We start from the raw sequence: 15,892 nt of genomic DNA, 5'->3' as shown, positions 1-15,892 counted from the left end.
ATTCTTGAAGTTCTTTTATTTCTTAAATTCCTAAAACCCAGATTGTATCTCTGTTAGTCATCTATTTGAGCCTATAGATTCATTTATATTAAGTACTACTATTTACTTCCTAAGAAGCTATGAAATTAGTTCAGTGATATTTTTTTTCTTTTCTTTTTTTTCTTTTTTTTTTCATTTTTTACTGCCCAGCTGGAGACATATCCCAAAACTAATATAAAAAAAACTACCTTTAGATGCTTGTGTTTCATGTTCATTAAAAGAGAATGTGAAAACAGGATCATATGAGACAAGGGGCAGGGCTTGTCATGATCTGGAGAAGGTGAAAACAGATAGAATGGGATGAAACTGGTAAGAAATCAAGAGAACTTAACCTCTTGGTATTGTTTTCTATTATTGCTAGTTTCATTATTGTGCTGCCAAAGTGCCCTGCAGCTTGGTTCAGCAACTTCTTAGTGCCTGTTGTTTGTTGCATACCAGAAGTAACTGGATAGTCAGTTAACATTGTCTCCTTTTTTATAGATCAAGGAAATCAACTGGGGAGATGTTGGAGGCTGGACTGGTCAAGGAGGATCAATTCTTGGTACCAAACGGTAATAGCAGTATTTTCCCAATTGCTATGTTGAATTCTAGTATGTTACAACTTCTGTATAATTCAGTATTTCTTTCTCTTTCACTGAGCATTTTAAAGCTTTTATTTAAAAACAAACAAACAAAAAAAAATAAATTACTTTTTGAATTTCAAATTCAAATTTTGGTATCCTGATAGTACTGTACCAATTCTGAAATGAGAATGAAAATGGGAGTTGGGAACTCACCTGAAAAATCCGTTAAGGTACTTAACTCTTAGGAGGATTAACAACCTGTATTCTCATGATTCCCTACTGTGATTCCTTACTCATCAGCTAGTCAGGAAAGTGGTATTTGTGTGGATAAAATATGTGATATGAAAAATATTTTATTCCTGCTGAAAGTTTACTCTTACTGCTTAATAACCAGTTCTTATTGCTGCATTGCTTGTGAAGTGTTATTATTTATTCTTTTGGTTTAATAATTTTCAGTACTCTTCCTGGAAAATTTTTGGAGAAGATTGCTGAACAGATGCGCACTAACAACATTAATGCTCTGATGGTTATTGGTGGATTTGAGGTACACTAAAGATTAAACTAATGTCTACGTAGCATGCATTTCCTGTCAAAAACAACAACAAAAAAGACCAGTTTTGACCCAATCTTCATGTAAAATGAATTTGTTTATAACTCTGTTTTATAAAAAGCATGAATAATGTTTTGGATCTGAAATTTTATTATCTCTGTTTTTGTGGGAAGCTGATATTTAAGGCAATGCCTAGTAACTGCAAAACAAGATACACTAAATTGGTAAATCAGGTGATATTGAATTATGCTATTTTACATTAAAAAAGAAACAACAAAACCAGCACTTTTCCAATCTGTACTGTATCAGTACTTAGAACATTACTCAAAAGGTTCTTGAGCTGTAGTAGTAATTGTACTATGGTCTTTTACTTAGGGCATTTTTCTCACGTAATGCATTTCAAAATCTGTAATTAAATTATGTTTTGCCCTTCTTCGCCCATATATTTCACATTGGTTGCATTTTACCAAAATGGTACCTTTAGGAGTGGTCTTACTTCAGCAATGTGTTTTATTAGTTTGTAGAGAAGAATGTGCTGAAATGCTTCTTCCTAAGGAATGAATCCTCCTTTATTACTATTTTCCCACTCTGCTGGATGTTGATATAGTTGAGAAACTATTTCAAATAAGATTTCAAATAAGGAGTACCTGAAGATTGGGGCTATTATGCAGTATTTTTGTGTTGTACAAAGCAACTTTGTTATGTCAAATTTATATATTTGGTAGAGTGTTCTGTTTATTGTTATTTTTCAGTGTGTACCTGTTTTTAACTCTGTGTGTTTGTGTGTGTGCGTGCGTGTGTGTATGTGTATCATATTTTAGTGGATCCTTACAGTTTTGACTTGCCTTAAGTGTGTTGTGGTAGAAATGGCTCCCCCTGTGGCCCATTCCATTTTACCTTTCTAACCTTGCCTGTATTGTATTCATCCTAATTTTTCACCTAATGCCTGTGCCCAACAGGCGTACCTTGGACTTTTGGAATTGTCAGCTGCCCGAGAGAAATATGATGAATTCTGTGTTCCAATGGTTATGGTTCCTGCAACAGTATCCAACAATGTACCGGGTTCAGATTTCAGCATTGGTGCTGATACTGCTCTGAACACTATAACTGATGTAAGTCTATTCTGGTGCATGCGCTTACTATTACTAACAAAGCAGTTGTGGTTAAAACTGACTACATTGGCAAGATCTGGATATTTTTATAGACCAGAACTTTGGAAATCTAACCGGGAAAATGGTGTAATTACTTGATATAGCTGTGTTTATGATGCTCATTTAGAAGACTAGTTTTGTTGTCACAAAAGTAGTTCTGAAACTACAGTGACCTTTGAATTCCTAAAATATAAAATAGGATTACGTATATTCATTGTATACAGGAGAAATAAAAAAAACTATAGCTTGTTCTTCGTGATAATTTGATATACTGTAGGGGAAGAAATTCCTATTAGATACACAATGTCTATATAGCCAGCTGTGACAAGTCCCAGGTGCATCCTTATTCATGAAATCGTTTCTGTAGTAATAGCAGCTATGTGTACTCTAATTATAGAACAAATGATTATAATATAAACAGCTGAGACATTCTGTGATATATTAAGAAAAAATATTAATCCAATAATGAAAATGAAAAACTATAATAAATTAAAACTGAACTCGGTTGGATAGAATGAGAATTGTCCAATACCTCATAAAGGACATTGTAAAGCATAATTACAGTACCTGAATCACTTAAGAAGCATTACCTTGTTGTTCCTGTACTAAGGAAAGAAATTCTGCTTCTGGATATTCTGACATAATTTTGTCTATGCAGCAGCAATGGTAATGTTACTGTTCCTTCAGTTTGTCTTTTTTCTTTTCAGTATAGTCTGTAGATGCATATGCATCACAGATGCATTTGCAGATTGTCCATAGTTCGTTTAAAACACAGGGAAGTCTTAATAAAGCATTCCTCTTTAAAACTGAATTTACATTATCACTTACAAAGTAGTTCTGTTTCTTCTTTGTAACAAACATTTTTGTCGATTGTACATATGGAGCTATGTTTTTTAAAGTTAGAAACAAGGAATGTGAAGTGCATCTTAAGTGGGGGATAGCATCTTAGATTCATTTTAAAACTGAACCACCAGGTCCTCTATCACTTAGATGTATGTGTAAAATTTAAAAATGATATTATTTTGAGAAACTTCAAGGATTTGTCAAATGCTGTCAGCCTTAAGAGCACTTATATAATTTTCACCTGTTGTTTTCATTTTAAAATAACAGCATAAATATCCTTATATTCAGAAAAATAAACCCTTGAGTTATCAGATTACAGTCTAGTTCAAGGCAATAGCTTGACAGGCTACACACTAAGCAAAATTTGTTTCGAATCTATTCTTTATAAAGACTGTCCTTTTTTTCCAGTTCTGGTAAATAAAAATATCTCTCCAAAATGATTGAGGTGAATAAAGTGGCTTTGCATGGCACCTACTTTTCTTTTCTTCCTTCATAATCTTTGTGTTTACTTAACTGCCTTCTTTTTGTAGGTAATTTCATGTAGAGCAGGATTTCTCTCTCTCTCCCTTTCTCTATGCTGTTGCTGTGCTTTGCTTTAAATGTGGATTCCTAGGTATCATATGACTTCATTAGACAATAAACTGTCAGTAACTCCATATTTTCAATGCAGTAGTTGAGAACTCTTCAATCTGTCTTTATCAGTAGCTTTTGTCTTGTTCCTGCTTTTTATTTTGCCTAGAATTTTCTCTAAAGTAAATATGAAATGTAATGACTTTTCTATTGGCTTGAATCTAAATCCTGAAAATTATGTTATTTTTTGAGGGGAAGAAGACCTTCATGTTGGAGAAAGAATTCTGCTTAATATATTTGCATTTGCCTTCTTCATTTGTTTGAATGAAATCCTCTTAACAGATAATGAAAAGTGTTTTTTTCATTCTTTTGTCACATGTTCAAATCAGGCTCAATAGTATTCCTGTCCCTTATATGACTGATAGGCTCAGTACAAGTCTTAAAATTTTCATTCCCATTGCCACTGTTAGATGAATAAACGTGTCACAGTTTATAGTACTTTCAGGTTAGCATTTCTTAGGTTTCAGATTAGCACACCTAAATATTATCTCACTTAGTTTTTCTGTGGTACTGCTCGTATTTCTGCTTTATCGACAACTTTCAGTAAGGTAAGTGCATTCTTTTCTGATGGGTAACAAGGCCTTGGTAGTGTTTGGCATCACTAGATGTTTGACAGTATTAGGTTGCTTCAAAATTACCCAGGAATGTAAGTGTTATCTAAAGACATTTGCAAATTAAATGTTATTGTGTTGCCTTTACAAGAGAAGGCAGACTAATAAAGACATTTAATGGTCTTAGGCGTACCTCAGTTTGGCATTAGCTGTTTCTGTGTGGATTTAGCAAAGATAGCATAAATACTCACACATTTTCTGAATAAGAGGTTAGGTGAGACCATGAGACCGTGACTTATTTTAACTCATGGGTAGTGGATGGTACATTTCTGAGCAACCAGAATTCAGATTATATGACAGATTCTTGACTTTTTTTTTCTTTTTTTTTTCTTTTTTTTTTTTTTTTCTTTTTTTTTTCCTATTTGTATTTTAAGATGTAGGGTTTAAATCAGTTGAATAGTAGAACATGGATTCTTTTGAACAGCATTTTAAATTTGCTTGTATGCTCTATTTTCTCATTAGTTTAAGAAGATCAGTGAGAAAAAATGTCAGTGAGAACTCAGTAGTATCAAATAGCTGGAGAATCCTGGAGGTCTCGATATGTGAATAGGGTATCCTTAAGGCTTCTGTATCAAAGTGTACATAATAAATTGTTTAGAATTGCAGGGTAAAAACATGAATTTCGAGTTTTGTCAACAGGAGCAGCAAGAAAGTAATTATTTGAATAAAAATATGTATGTTCTCACATTCATATTAGTAATTCATTGAAATTATTGACTATTATTTCTGATACCAGACTTCTGGAATGTGGTAAGAAAGAAATGTTCTGTTATTTCCACACAAATATGAAGGCTGTGTATTGCTGGGCTATTTAATATCCATTTAAAACACATTATTAATACATGCTGTGGCTGAAACTAGTAAACAGAAATCTACTCTGTAAGTTAAACAATGAAAACAAAATTAAATTTTTCAGTTATAGAACGTGGGGAAAAACATGGTGAAGATGAAAATTTAATTTGAAAAAAAAGCCTACTGATGGGCTAGTGGATACTGATGGAAAGAGGAATAAACCAAAACAATGTATGGAGTGGTAGATGATATATTTCATTTAGGGCATGTAGAAATTAATGATGAAATGAAGCAGTGTGAACTAGAGATGGAGGGCAAAGAAGCCTAAAAATGCAAGAGGCTAAAACTCTGATATGCTCAACGAGGTGACAGTCTGCTTTTAACTGAATTCAAAGGGAAGAGCATACAGGGTGATCAGCTGGTTGTGAGAAAAGGAACAGCCTCAGGAAGACCCTTACTCATTGAGGGTAAGCTTGTTAAATTGTCCTAATGCAATCTTTTTGCAGTTTTCTTGAGAAGGACTGAGTTTTCTTCTGTATTTTCCTAGTGCTCGTACTAGCATCTGTGACTGAATTAATCTGAATCAGGCAGCTGAACTGGCTGAAAATTAGTTCCAAACTAGCTATCCAATTAAATTTTCATCCATACTGGCAACGTGGCTGAGGATGTCTGGCAGTAAATCCATCCCTTTTAATAGCTTTTTTTGCACTAGTTCAACATAAAGTAAACAAACTGCAGCCTGTTTGTATGTATTATTTTTATAAAGCATCTTTGATTCTGCCTGTACCCTCCTAAAATAATAACATAATAAAAGCATTTGAAAAAAAATAAAACATATTATTAAGGTGGTACAGTATCCCTCTATGATCTTGTTGTAACCCTCATATGAAAATAATAATAATAATAATAATAATAATTAAAACAAAAAACAAAACGAATTGTAGAGCTAATATGAAAACCACCAATTACTTATTTATGTTCTATAATAAAGTTACTTGGTTTTTTTCGTATACTCTGCAGTGATGCAAGGTATAGTCATCTAATGCTTTTGCTTGGTGGAGGTGCAATCCTTGGATATGTTTGCTGAAATCACTTGCATCAAATGAAATTACAATATTTAATGCAAGTAAAACATATCTTTACATATCACAATTAACTGATTGTGTTAGTTACTGCTCTAAATTTTCTATCAACTCAGTTTCCCAAAAGTCTCACTATGAAACTTTTTGGAGAAACTTACTGGTCTTTTCTTCAGGAAGCCTTATGGTTTATCACCATTTTGTTTCAGTGGAAACTAAATTTCCAACTGACTGAACTGGGCTAGGCAAATTCCTATGTACTGAAAAATATGATGATGATAAAAGTCCATTTATTTCCTACCAGTGCTGCTTCTCAGAGTCAGAGCTACAGGTCTGAAATAGTAATATATTTTTAGCAGCTTTTTAGACTGTTTCAGACATCATTCTGGAAGTGCATCCTAGCACTGAACTTAGTTGAAAGTTGCAGTTCCAAAATAATGCCTAAAGTTGGCATAGACTTTAGAAACTCAATTTGCACTTCATTCATATACTGTCTGATGACATAACTGAATCTGATTCATCTGGAGGAAAGAGTCTATAAGCTGAGCTCTCGTGTGAATCTTTTCTCCATCGCTTTCTTCCAAGTTATTGCTTAAATTAGCAGCTGAGTAGATATTTGTAGAGATAATGTCTTAATAATTTGATTTGCTTTTCTGAACTGATCCAAGAAGTTGAAAAGATGAGACTTCAGAGAGCATCATTCTTTTCTGGGAGGAAGATGTTGTCACAGTGGGAACATACTATGTAATTAGGCTTTCTTGTTGAGAGGCATTACAGAGGCAGTTTGAAAAATGGCCATATGTCATAAGAAATGCTGAAATAGTTTGGATTAGATAGAATTGGAATTATGTAAATTCAAGCTGTTTTTATGTAAACAGTTTCTAAGGTCAAGTATTTCGGTTGTTGTTAGGGACACCTAGTCCTTTTCACATGCTAATTTATTTTGTAGTGTTTGGAATCCTCCCAGGAACCTATAGCTGCTTCTCAAAGAATCTTTGAAATATATTTGTAAACTGTAGTGCATCCGTATGCACATGTTCTTGGATTTTCGGACCTCTGTCCAGTCTGTGTCCCTAGAAGTAGATGTTATGTGTTGATAGAATCTTGGAAAGCATAGGAATTTTTTCTTCTTTTTCTCAGTGAAAATGGATGTGTGCGTCTTGACTAGATAGTTTAACACAGTGTTTAAAAACAACAACAACAACAACAACAAAAAACAACAACAAACAAACAAAAAAAACCCCAGCTTTTTAAAGTATTTCCTTCAAATTGCAGGCATTTTTCTAGTTGACTTTCTGAACTCCTTTCAAACTGTTCTTTAAGTGTCTTTTTATAGAAAGATTTCTAATCTACTTTTATGCTGCTTTTTTCTGCTAAATTTCTTCAGACCTCTAATGCTGTACAGACTTCGTATTCACTCTGCATTAACCTGCACTAATCTGCTTTTCTTCAAAGAACACTGTGCCAATGCAAGCCCAGTGCACCGTTGTGATATGTACAGGATGCACCCCCAGTAATCTCACCAATTGTATTTGGGCCAATGGACAGCCAAATTTACCATCACATGCAAGGAGTCATTAGCACAGTAAGCCAAAGACAAGGAATGCATCACTCATACTTATACCACTGCTTCAGGGCTATGAAAGTTGTCTGCAGATATATGAGGCACGTTCCCGCTTTGAGGAGTTTTGCGTACCTGTCTGTGTGGTGCCTGCTACTCTTAGCAACAATATGCCAGGCTCAGATTTAAGCATGGGTGGTGACACTGCCTTGAATGTTATTGTGGAGGTAAGACTACGTATCTTTTAGAAGTTAAGATGATAAAATGCATAAGGTCAGGAAATTTAAAGACCTTTAAATATCTGGCATTATGATCTAATTCAGTCACTGTCATTTTTGTGTTTGAGTTTTTTTTACCAAGTCTGATTAAAATAATTCATTATAATTGGTGTTTATCTTTGGAGGATTCTGCTTTGTTATCTAAGACTACTGCATCACTGATTAGGGGTTTTTGTTTTTTATTTTCTGAAAATAAGATTTTGCTCTTCTAAAATTTCCATTTATTTTGTTGTTATTTAACTGTAGTTATTTTTTTAATATATTTTTATTATATTGTATTATTGCTTAGTATTATTTAGCTGAATGGTGAAATCTGATATTGTAGATAAATGCCACATTTATTTCATGGGCCAATGAGTGAGCTTAGCATATTTAAAGTGTTTTGTTATGTAGTTAGTGCTAAACACGTGAATGATCCTATGGACTACAGTAGGGCTAACATATATAAAGTGCATGTAAATATAAGGATTGCACAAGCAGTTTAGTCTGTCACTGATTCTAATTTGTGGACAGATCTTGCTGTGATTGAAGCTTTCCATTTTGGTCAGAACAGTCTGCTTTTTCCCTTGGGCACAACTGCTATATTTGTAATTGTCTACACTTCACAAAGTCTGCTGAAACAACAGAAAAGGGATCTGGGATGATAACTTACACAAACAAGTGAATAGCTCTGAGTTTTACCAGAACTCCTGTTATCAATACACATAAATAATTATGAAGCAATTGACCAAGAAAGTTTGAATGAAGATCCTGAGGTTTCAGAAATGTGGATTTGCTTTCCTGCTCAGGTACTGATTTACTTACATAGTCTATATCTACGGGAGCTTTTTTTTTAATGTGCTGCATCAGAATACATTATGTCTGGTAGTGGGAGATGCAGTACTTAATTGCAGTTTTTCTAAACCATGGAATATAACCTCAGTGTAAAAAGCTGTTTGTTTGTTTTATTATCACAATCACAGCAAGTAAGTTAAATTAGAAATTTCACCATGAAAACATTAGGATATTTTTGAGGCCCATATGGCTCTCAATCTAAATTTCCTATTTTAAGTTATCTGATTAAGTTATCTGTTAGTAAAAAAAAAAAAACAACAAAACAAAAAACCAAAAACAAACAAACAAACAAAAAAAACCAAACCCAAAACAACTCAGATGTTATAGAATCTATAATTGCTCTTTCAGAATATTACTAAGGTGTGGGGATTTAACATAATTCAAGATGATGAAACTACCAAGTGCTCTCCTAAGAGGACAGACTGAAAGAACTGAGGCTGTTCAGCCTGGGGAAGAGAAGGCTGTGAGGTGACCTGATAGCAGCCTGTCAGTATCTAAAGGGGAGCTACAGGAAATAAGAGGACAGGCTTTTCAGTAGCATCTGTTGTGGTAGAACAAAGGGAAATGGCTTTCAGCTTAAAGATGGTAGGTTTAGGTTACATATAAGGAAGAAGTCTTTTATAGTGAGGGTGGTGAGGCCCTGACACAGGTTGCCCAGAGATGTGAATTATGCCGTGTCCCTGGTGATTTTCAAGGCAAGGCTGGATCAGGCCCTGGGCAACCTGATGTAACTGTGCATGTCCTTGTTCACTGCAGGGGAGTTGGACTAGATGGCATTTAAAAGTCTCTTCAGACTCTAAGGGTTCTATGATTTGATGCCTTCATTTTGTATTTTTACCAAACGGACACAATGTTGGGACAGTACATTCTGTTTACACAGTTTTTCTTGTCACCAACTCCCATACAACTTTTATTTATTACTTAATCTCTTCCTGAAAGGAAGCAACATTGTCTAACAGCTTCATAAATAACTTTGAACAGTTGCTGTAGAAATACTTTCATTCCAGGAAGTGTGAGTTTGTCAGCTAGCTTCTTGAATGCTGCTGAAGTGTCTGGAGACTTGTATTAATGTAAGTTTTTCAGGTCCTGGAGATTTTTTCCATGACTTCTTCAAGTCTCTGGGGCAACTGTAGCAAATACTGGTGTTATCAATGTTATGTGAGCATCATATCTATTAGTAGAGAGTATTTCTTAGGTGGTCAGAGCAAAATGCAAAAAAAACAAAAAACAAACAAACAAAAAAAAAAACCAACAACAACAACAAAAAAATTAAAAATACCAAACCTACCAAGAATAGGGACAATTATTCCAGTAGTGGAGGAAATAATTTTATCTGTGTGAATATCCTTATTGATTCACAGGGCAGAACATGCTTAAGTTTAAAAAAGCCCCACTATGCGTACTTGTATTTAATTTATAAAGCTATCACAGCCTTTTATGTCCATGCACAAAAATTTATTTCTCAGATGTGAAACTAATGTTTTGATACTAGTGAAATATTTTGACTGTTTTGCTTATGTCAATTGGCTTATAAAATGGCTTATAAAAATTAGTTTATGTGATGACTGTTACGATGTTGAAATGGGTTATGATACACTGGGACATTATTTAATATGTTTTTTATTTAAGTCTTTCATCAATATATGACACAAAATTGCCTGGCACACATAAAAGTATAAAAATTCCTACTTTTAATTTCTAATACATTGTCTTCGAGTAGACGTGTGACCGCATCAAACAGTCAGCCAGTGGTACCAAACGTCGTGTATTCATCATTGAGACCATGGGAGGTTACTGTGGTTACCTGGCCAATATGGGAGCCCTTGCAGCAGGAGCTGATGCTGCTTATATCTTTGAAGAACAGTTTGACATTCGAGAGCTCCAGGTATGCAGTATTAGAAATGTTTTCCCTATTTTTAAGTAGAACTTGATATTGTACTTACATAGCTTACTGTCTGTATTTGGAGTAAATAGCTAAAATTTATCTATCTACTGTAAATGAAAGCTGTGCTCGTTAGTTGAACTGTCAAATAATTCCAGTTCTTATGTCACATCCCCTGAAGGAACATGCACCATTATTTTTGGCATTAGGTTAATTGATGAAATGGTTGTACTGACCACTAAATGTTATTAGGGGAATTGTTTCATTTTTATTCCTCTGATAGAAATTCAAGTTAGGTAGAAATGAAAAATGCTGGGTAGTTTCAGAAGGATATAAAAAGATATAAAAAGAAAGACTTCTTCCTCAGCTCATTTGTCAGAATGATATACAGGTCAGAAATTTAAAGTGATGTATAATGCAGTTGACATTGACTTTGATAATGAAATTATTTAAGGGCATTTTTTTGAGGTGTTATTTAAACAAAGATGTCGTATTAGGATGTGACTGCATGGGGGTAGGGTGATATAGAAATTATCTACTATGAGGCTTTTAATACTTCTGAGGTGGTTGGTTCTGGCTTCTGTCATAGACCAATACAAAGGTGAAAACACAGCAGAATGTTCTGTTGCAAGGACTTGGAAGTTACTGCAGCATCTGATCATTTATGACAATTTCTACATGATATACAAACAACAAGTTCATCCAGCTTCTCCATCTGCATAGCACACAGAAAAAACAATTTTATGTAGCTATTTAAAAATAAAGTTATTTGTGACATGGAGGAAGAAGTTATTTTTACCCCACGATGGATAGACACACGCTGTATGTTTTCCTAGATCTCCAAAACTGATTTGAATTTGCACATACTTGATGTAGAATCCTTTGTAGACATTCTCAGGATAAGACAATATGTAGGCTTATTAAAGTTGTTCTAAAGGGTTCTGCATGGCTCTTGACAAATACTTTTGTTGTTCCTAGGCTAACGTGGAACACTTGACTGAAAAGATGAAAACCAGTATCCAGCGTGGTTTAGTGCTGAGGTAAGCAAAGTACTTTCAGTAGATAAGTCTGTGATTTCAGTGCATTCAAAACTGTTTGGCCTCCCATGAAGACACTCCAAGTTTATATTCTCTTGATCATTCCTTTTAATACAACATGATTAGCAGAGCTGTTGCTCCAGAAGGCAAATCTGGGAGCTGAAATCCAAAACTTCCTTCTTTCTATGTAAATATATTTGCTTTGTGATCTGACACTTTATTCTATTTTCAGCCTGTTTTGTCATTTACTACAGATTCTTAATAATGTGAAAATTACTGTATGTGTACATATGTGCTCTGTAGCTTTTACTATGAAAATTATACTTAGGTTTTACAAGATAAAACATTTCTCAAAAAATCATAAACCTTAAAACGTACTTTAAGATGATACATTCATAGCCATCCTGAATCAGTCCACAGCTTCTCTCTTACTCTTCCATAAAGATCTATTCTCAGTGTGCTGAGTAGCAAAGAGTTGAAAAATAAATGCTATAGTCAATGGTATAAGGAAGCCATTCTACCTGAATAGATTCTACTGCTAATGTGATCAGGGTACAAAAAGAATACTTGACATTTACAATATTAATAAGGAACAGAAAGGTACTATTCATTATCTACGCTTTTGTAAGTTGCATAAAATATATAGCTACTTGGATTATGCATTTCCACCTGCATAATGAATTTGTTGGAATTAAAATGGTATTTCTCACTGCATTATTAAATGATGGAATCTGGCTGACCTGTCAGTATTGTGGGTGTAGAAAAAACAACACATCCATGAAACCTGAAAGCAGACCTGTATGATTGGATGTAAATGTCCAAGTGATGATTACTGGTATCAAGAAACTGGGAAACTACCTGTTGTGCAGTAAGTAGAGAATGTCTTTACAGCTAATAGTTGATTTGCTAACAGTATTTGGCCTGAATTGTTACAGAAATGAGAATTGCAATGAGAACTACACAACCGACTTCATTTATCAGCTGTATTCTGAAGAAGGAAAGGGAGTGTTTGACTGTCGAAAAAATGTTCTGGGCCATATGCAGCAGGTAAAACTCAGCTTAACATTTCCAGACATGCTTAACATTATCAGCATAAAGCATACACTATTCAAGCATATCAAGTAAATCTGACTCAGGAATTAACTAAAAAAAAGCGTGGGTTTTTGTTTGTAGGTAACTCAGAGCTATTTGTTAACATTAAATGTGATTATAATTCCTTTTTTTTTAAATGTATAAAAAATGCCTTAGTTACTTATTTTCATTTCTGTCTCCATAAATAAAATTACACATTTTCTTTTTCATAGATCTACAGCTATCAATCTTTCTTGTAACACATCTTTTGAACATAATTTTATACCCATCCATAATCTGAATTCTGATCAAACGTGGTTAAGAAATTATGTGCAGGTGGATTATCCTGGTAGAAAAGACAACATTGAACTATTCCTTATGATCTCTGTGCCTTCCCCCCCCCCTTTATCTTGCTGTACTGCTTGTTTGTGGGCAAACTGAGTTTATAATTAGGTTAACAAACACTGAAGTAGAGTCAAAGATACACGTAGAGCTAAATTTCTAAATTGTCTGCTTTATTCTGTGCTGAAATGAGGTGACCTTATACAGTGTGAGAGCTTGGTAGTGCTTTATGATCAGTGCTGAGGGAAAAGAGGGTGAAAGGGCAGACAGTACCCTCCCCTTACCAAAGTGAAAAGTATTATTGATTCACTGAGGATTTCACACCAAAATAACACAAATTTTAAATGAATCACCTAATTTTTTTTATGATAGGTTTGTGACTTTTGTTTGAGATGGAGGTAATAAGTGTAGCGGGTCATTAACAGAGAGGACTGATAAAATGGAACACTGAATTAATGCAATTAAATTTTCATGCAGGGTGGTGCACCTTCACCATTTGATAGAAACTTTGGGACAAAGATTTCTGCGAAAGCAATGCAGTGGATCTCCAAAAAACTGACGGAAACCTACCGGAAAGGTGCAGAAATACTCAGTGCTATCTTGTTATTGCCTTCAATTAGCTATCAGTATAGAAGGCTACTTTCCTACAAAAATATTTGAATGTATATTAGTTAGTCAGTGCACTTCTTTCCATCTTATGTTTTTATTATTCAGTATTGTCTTGCTGTGGTTTCTGCTGTAAGATTCTTCTCAGTCGGTTGATATTTTAGCTGTTTTTCTTACCTACCTTTTAAAAATGATAGTGTGATTGCAGTTTATCATGCATGAAGGAATTGCTGACTACATAGTTACATCTGTTCTTCCTTTTTGTTTCATGATGGCTACATGGGAAACAGAAGAAGGTAATATGTCTTCTTTGGGAATTTTCATAAAACACTATTTACTAAAATCCAATTTAAATCTGGATGTTCAAATTCAGTTTTATTGTTTGTTACTTACACTATTTTTATGGCTAATCACCAAAATTGATCTTCAGTGATCTCCTAACCCTATTAAAGTACTAATTTGATGTTCTACTACTATGTTAAATACACAGTAACTGCAAATAAGCTGCCTGTTCCCATACAAGTGTGAATAAGAAAGATATTGAATTATTTCATTCTTTTTAGGAAAAGTATTTGCCAATACTGAAGACTCGGTCTGTTTGCTGGGAATGCGCAGACGCAACCTTGTTTTCCAGCCAGTAACTGAGCTGAAGAAAGAAACAGACTTTGTGTATGTATACTCTGCTTACATTTCAAGCATCTCAGAACAGGCTTCCTTTCCCCACATCAAATGAACACCTTTGCCACAGTGCTGACACACAGCATTCACCATCTGTTTTATTGTGCTTCTGGCTTCAGCTTACATTCAGGCAGTGATTCACTTGGATTGTTGGCTTGTCTTTTCAAACTACTCCCTTAATACTGTCTATTTCTCCTCCCTATACTTTGTTATTAACTTATCTCATTTAATTCTGGGAGCCCACTGCCCTTTTCCATTACTACATTTGCTGTAATGTATAGAATTGGCTCACTTCTGATACAGTTCAATGGAGCAGCATTTGTGTCTTAGATGCTGTTTTACTTCCCTGTGAAATACACCACTTAGTACAGCCTACTATCTTCTTTACTATTCTGTCTTTATTTGGGCTAACAAAGAACAATGCTTGCTCCTGTTTATAAAGATTATTATTACTGTTGGTATTGCCAAATGAGCTACATGTGTTTGTCTTAGCTACTACATGACTCACTTCTTTCTTTCCTGCCCACCACTTACAGACATAGGATTCCCATGGAGCAATGGTGGCTGAAGCTGCGACCACTGATGAAAATCCTGGCCAAATACAAGACCAGCTATGATGTTTCAGACTCGGGCCAACTGGAGCATGTTGCTATGCACAGCCCAAAGGAAGCAGAAACTGGAGCCATATAAAGTGATCATTTTTAGATTGTTGTCATAGATGCACATTGTGAGTAACAATGCTTTAGAATCGTTACAGCTTTGTTTTGTAACATTTAAGTTATTGTACCAGCACTTTATGTGAAACACAACATTCACATGTCACACAGATTCTTGGTCCTGTATTTGTGTTATGTTTGAAATCAACCCTAGCCTCTGAATGAATAAGCACCACCTTACTGATGCAGAGTGCATAGATCAGTGTTGCACTTAACTAAAGAGTAAAATGTTACTCACCCACTGCACTTTGTTCCAGATTACTTACACCCAAAAATAAGTGTAGAAGGCTAGCTTTGTGTTAAGTTACAGGATGTGCTTACTGTATCTGAAGTGAAATAAAGTACTGTTGCAAACATCATAAATGTGATGTGTCAAAGTGTATTAGCACCTGCTTTACACAAGTGGAACACAATGCTTCATGAAGTAGGGACAGTAGTAATGCAGCTGTCATTCACTGCTGCTTTGGATTTAGGCTAGTAGACAAGGAAAACAAGTACTACCCCTCTAATACTAAAGTTTGACCAAGTGTTCCCTAAGCGGCCACGAGAAAAGCTGAATTTAAATACATTATTTATTTGCCCACTGTGCTGCTCTTTACCATACACTTGGCTTGATTTGAGGTGGTCTG

The 15,892-nt window shown here is 34.6% G+C and overlaps 1 protein-coding gene across 10 annotated transcripts in view; it reads left to right on the top strand.

Moving 5' to 3' along the window:
* PFKP (phosphofructokinase, platelet) overlaps window positions 1-15,626 on the top strand; it is a 39,710-nt gene extending 24,084 nt beyond the window's left edge. For 3 of the 10 annotated variants that reach the window (XM_085538924.1, XM_085538923.1, XM_085538922.1), the window contains 10 exons: window positions 520-590; window positions 1,059-1,146; window positions 2,112-2,264; window positions 7,894-8,046; window positions 10,652-10,816; window positions 11,792-11,853; window positions 12,786-12,897; window positions 13,741-13,840; window positions 14,433-14,538; window positions 15,084-15,626. In XM_085538924.1, the coding sequence (XP_085395050.1) occupies window positions 520-590; window positions 1,059-1,146; window positions 2,112-2,264; window positions 7,894-8,046; window positions 10,652-10,816; window positions 11,792-11,853; window positions 12,786-12,897; window positions 13,741-13,840; window positions 14,433-14,538; window positions 15,084-15,237 (1,164 nt within the window). In that variant the 3' untranslated portion in view covers window positions 15,238-15,626. The other 7 variants (XM_085538930.1, XM_085538929.1, XM_085538926.1 and 4 more) reach the window with 3 other exon arrangements.
* Window positions 15,627-15,892: the final 266 nt, after the last annotated feature.

This window comes from Coturnix japonica, chromosome 2, assembly GCF_054131305.1.
Source record: "Coturnix japonica strain WE chromosome 2, WE-NBRP24, whole genome shotgun sequence".
Classification (NCBI taxonomy): Eukaryota; Metazoa; Chordata; class Aves; order Galliformes; family Phasianidae; genus Coturnix; species Coturnix japonica.
Note: the sequence above shows the minus strand (reverse complement) of the source record. Positions and strands in the feature narration are given on the sequence as shown.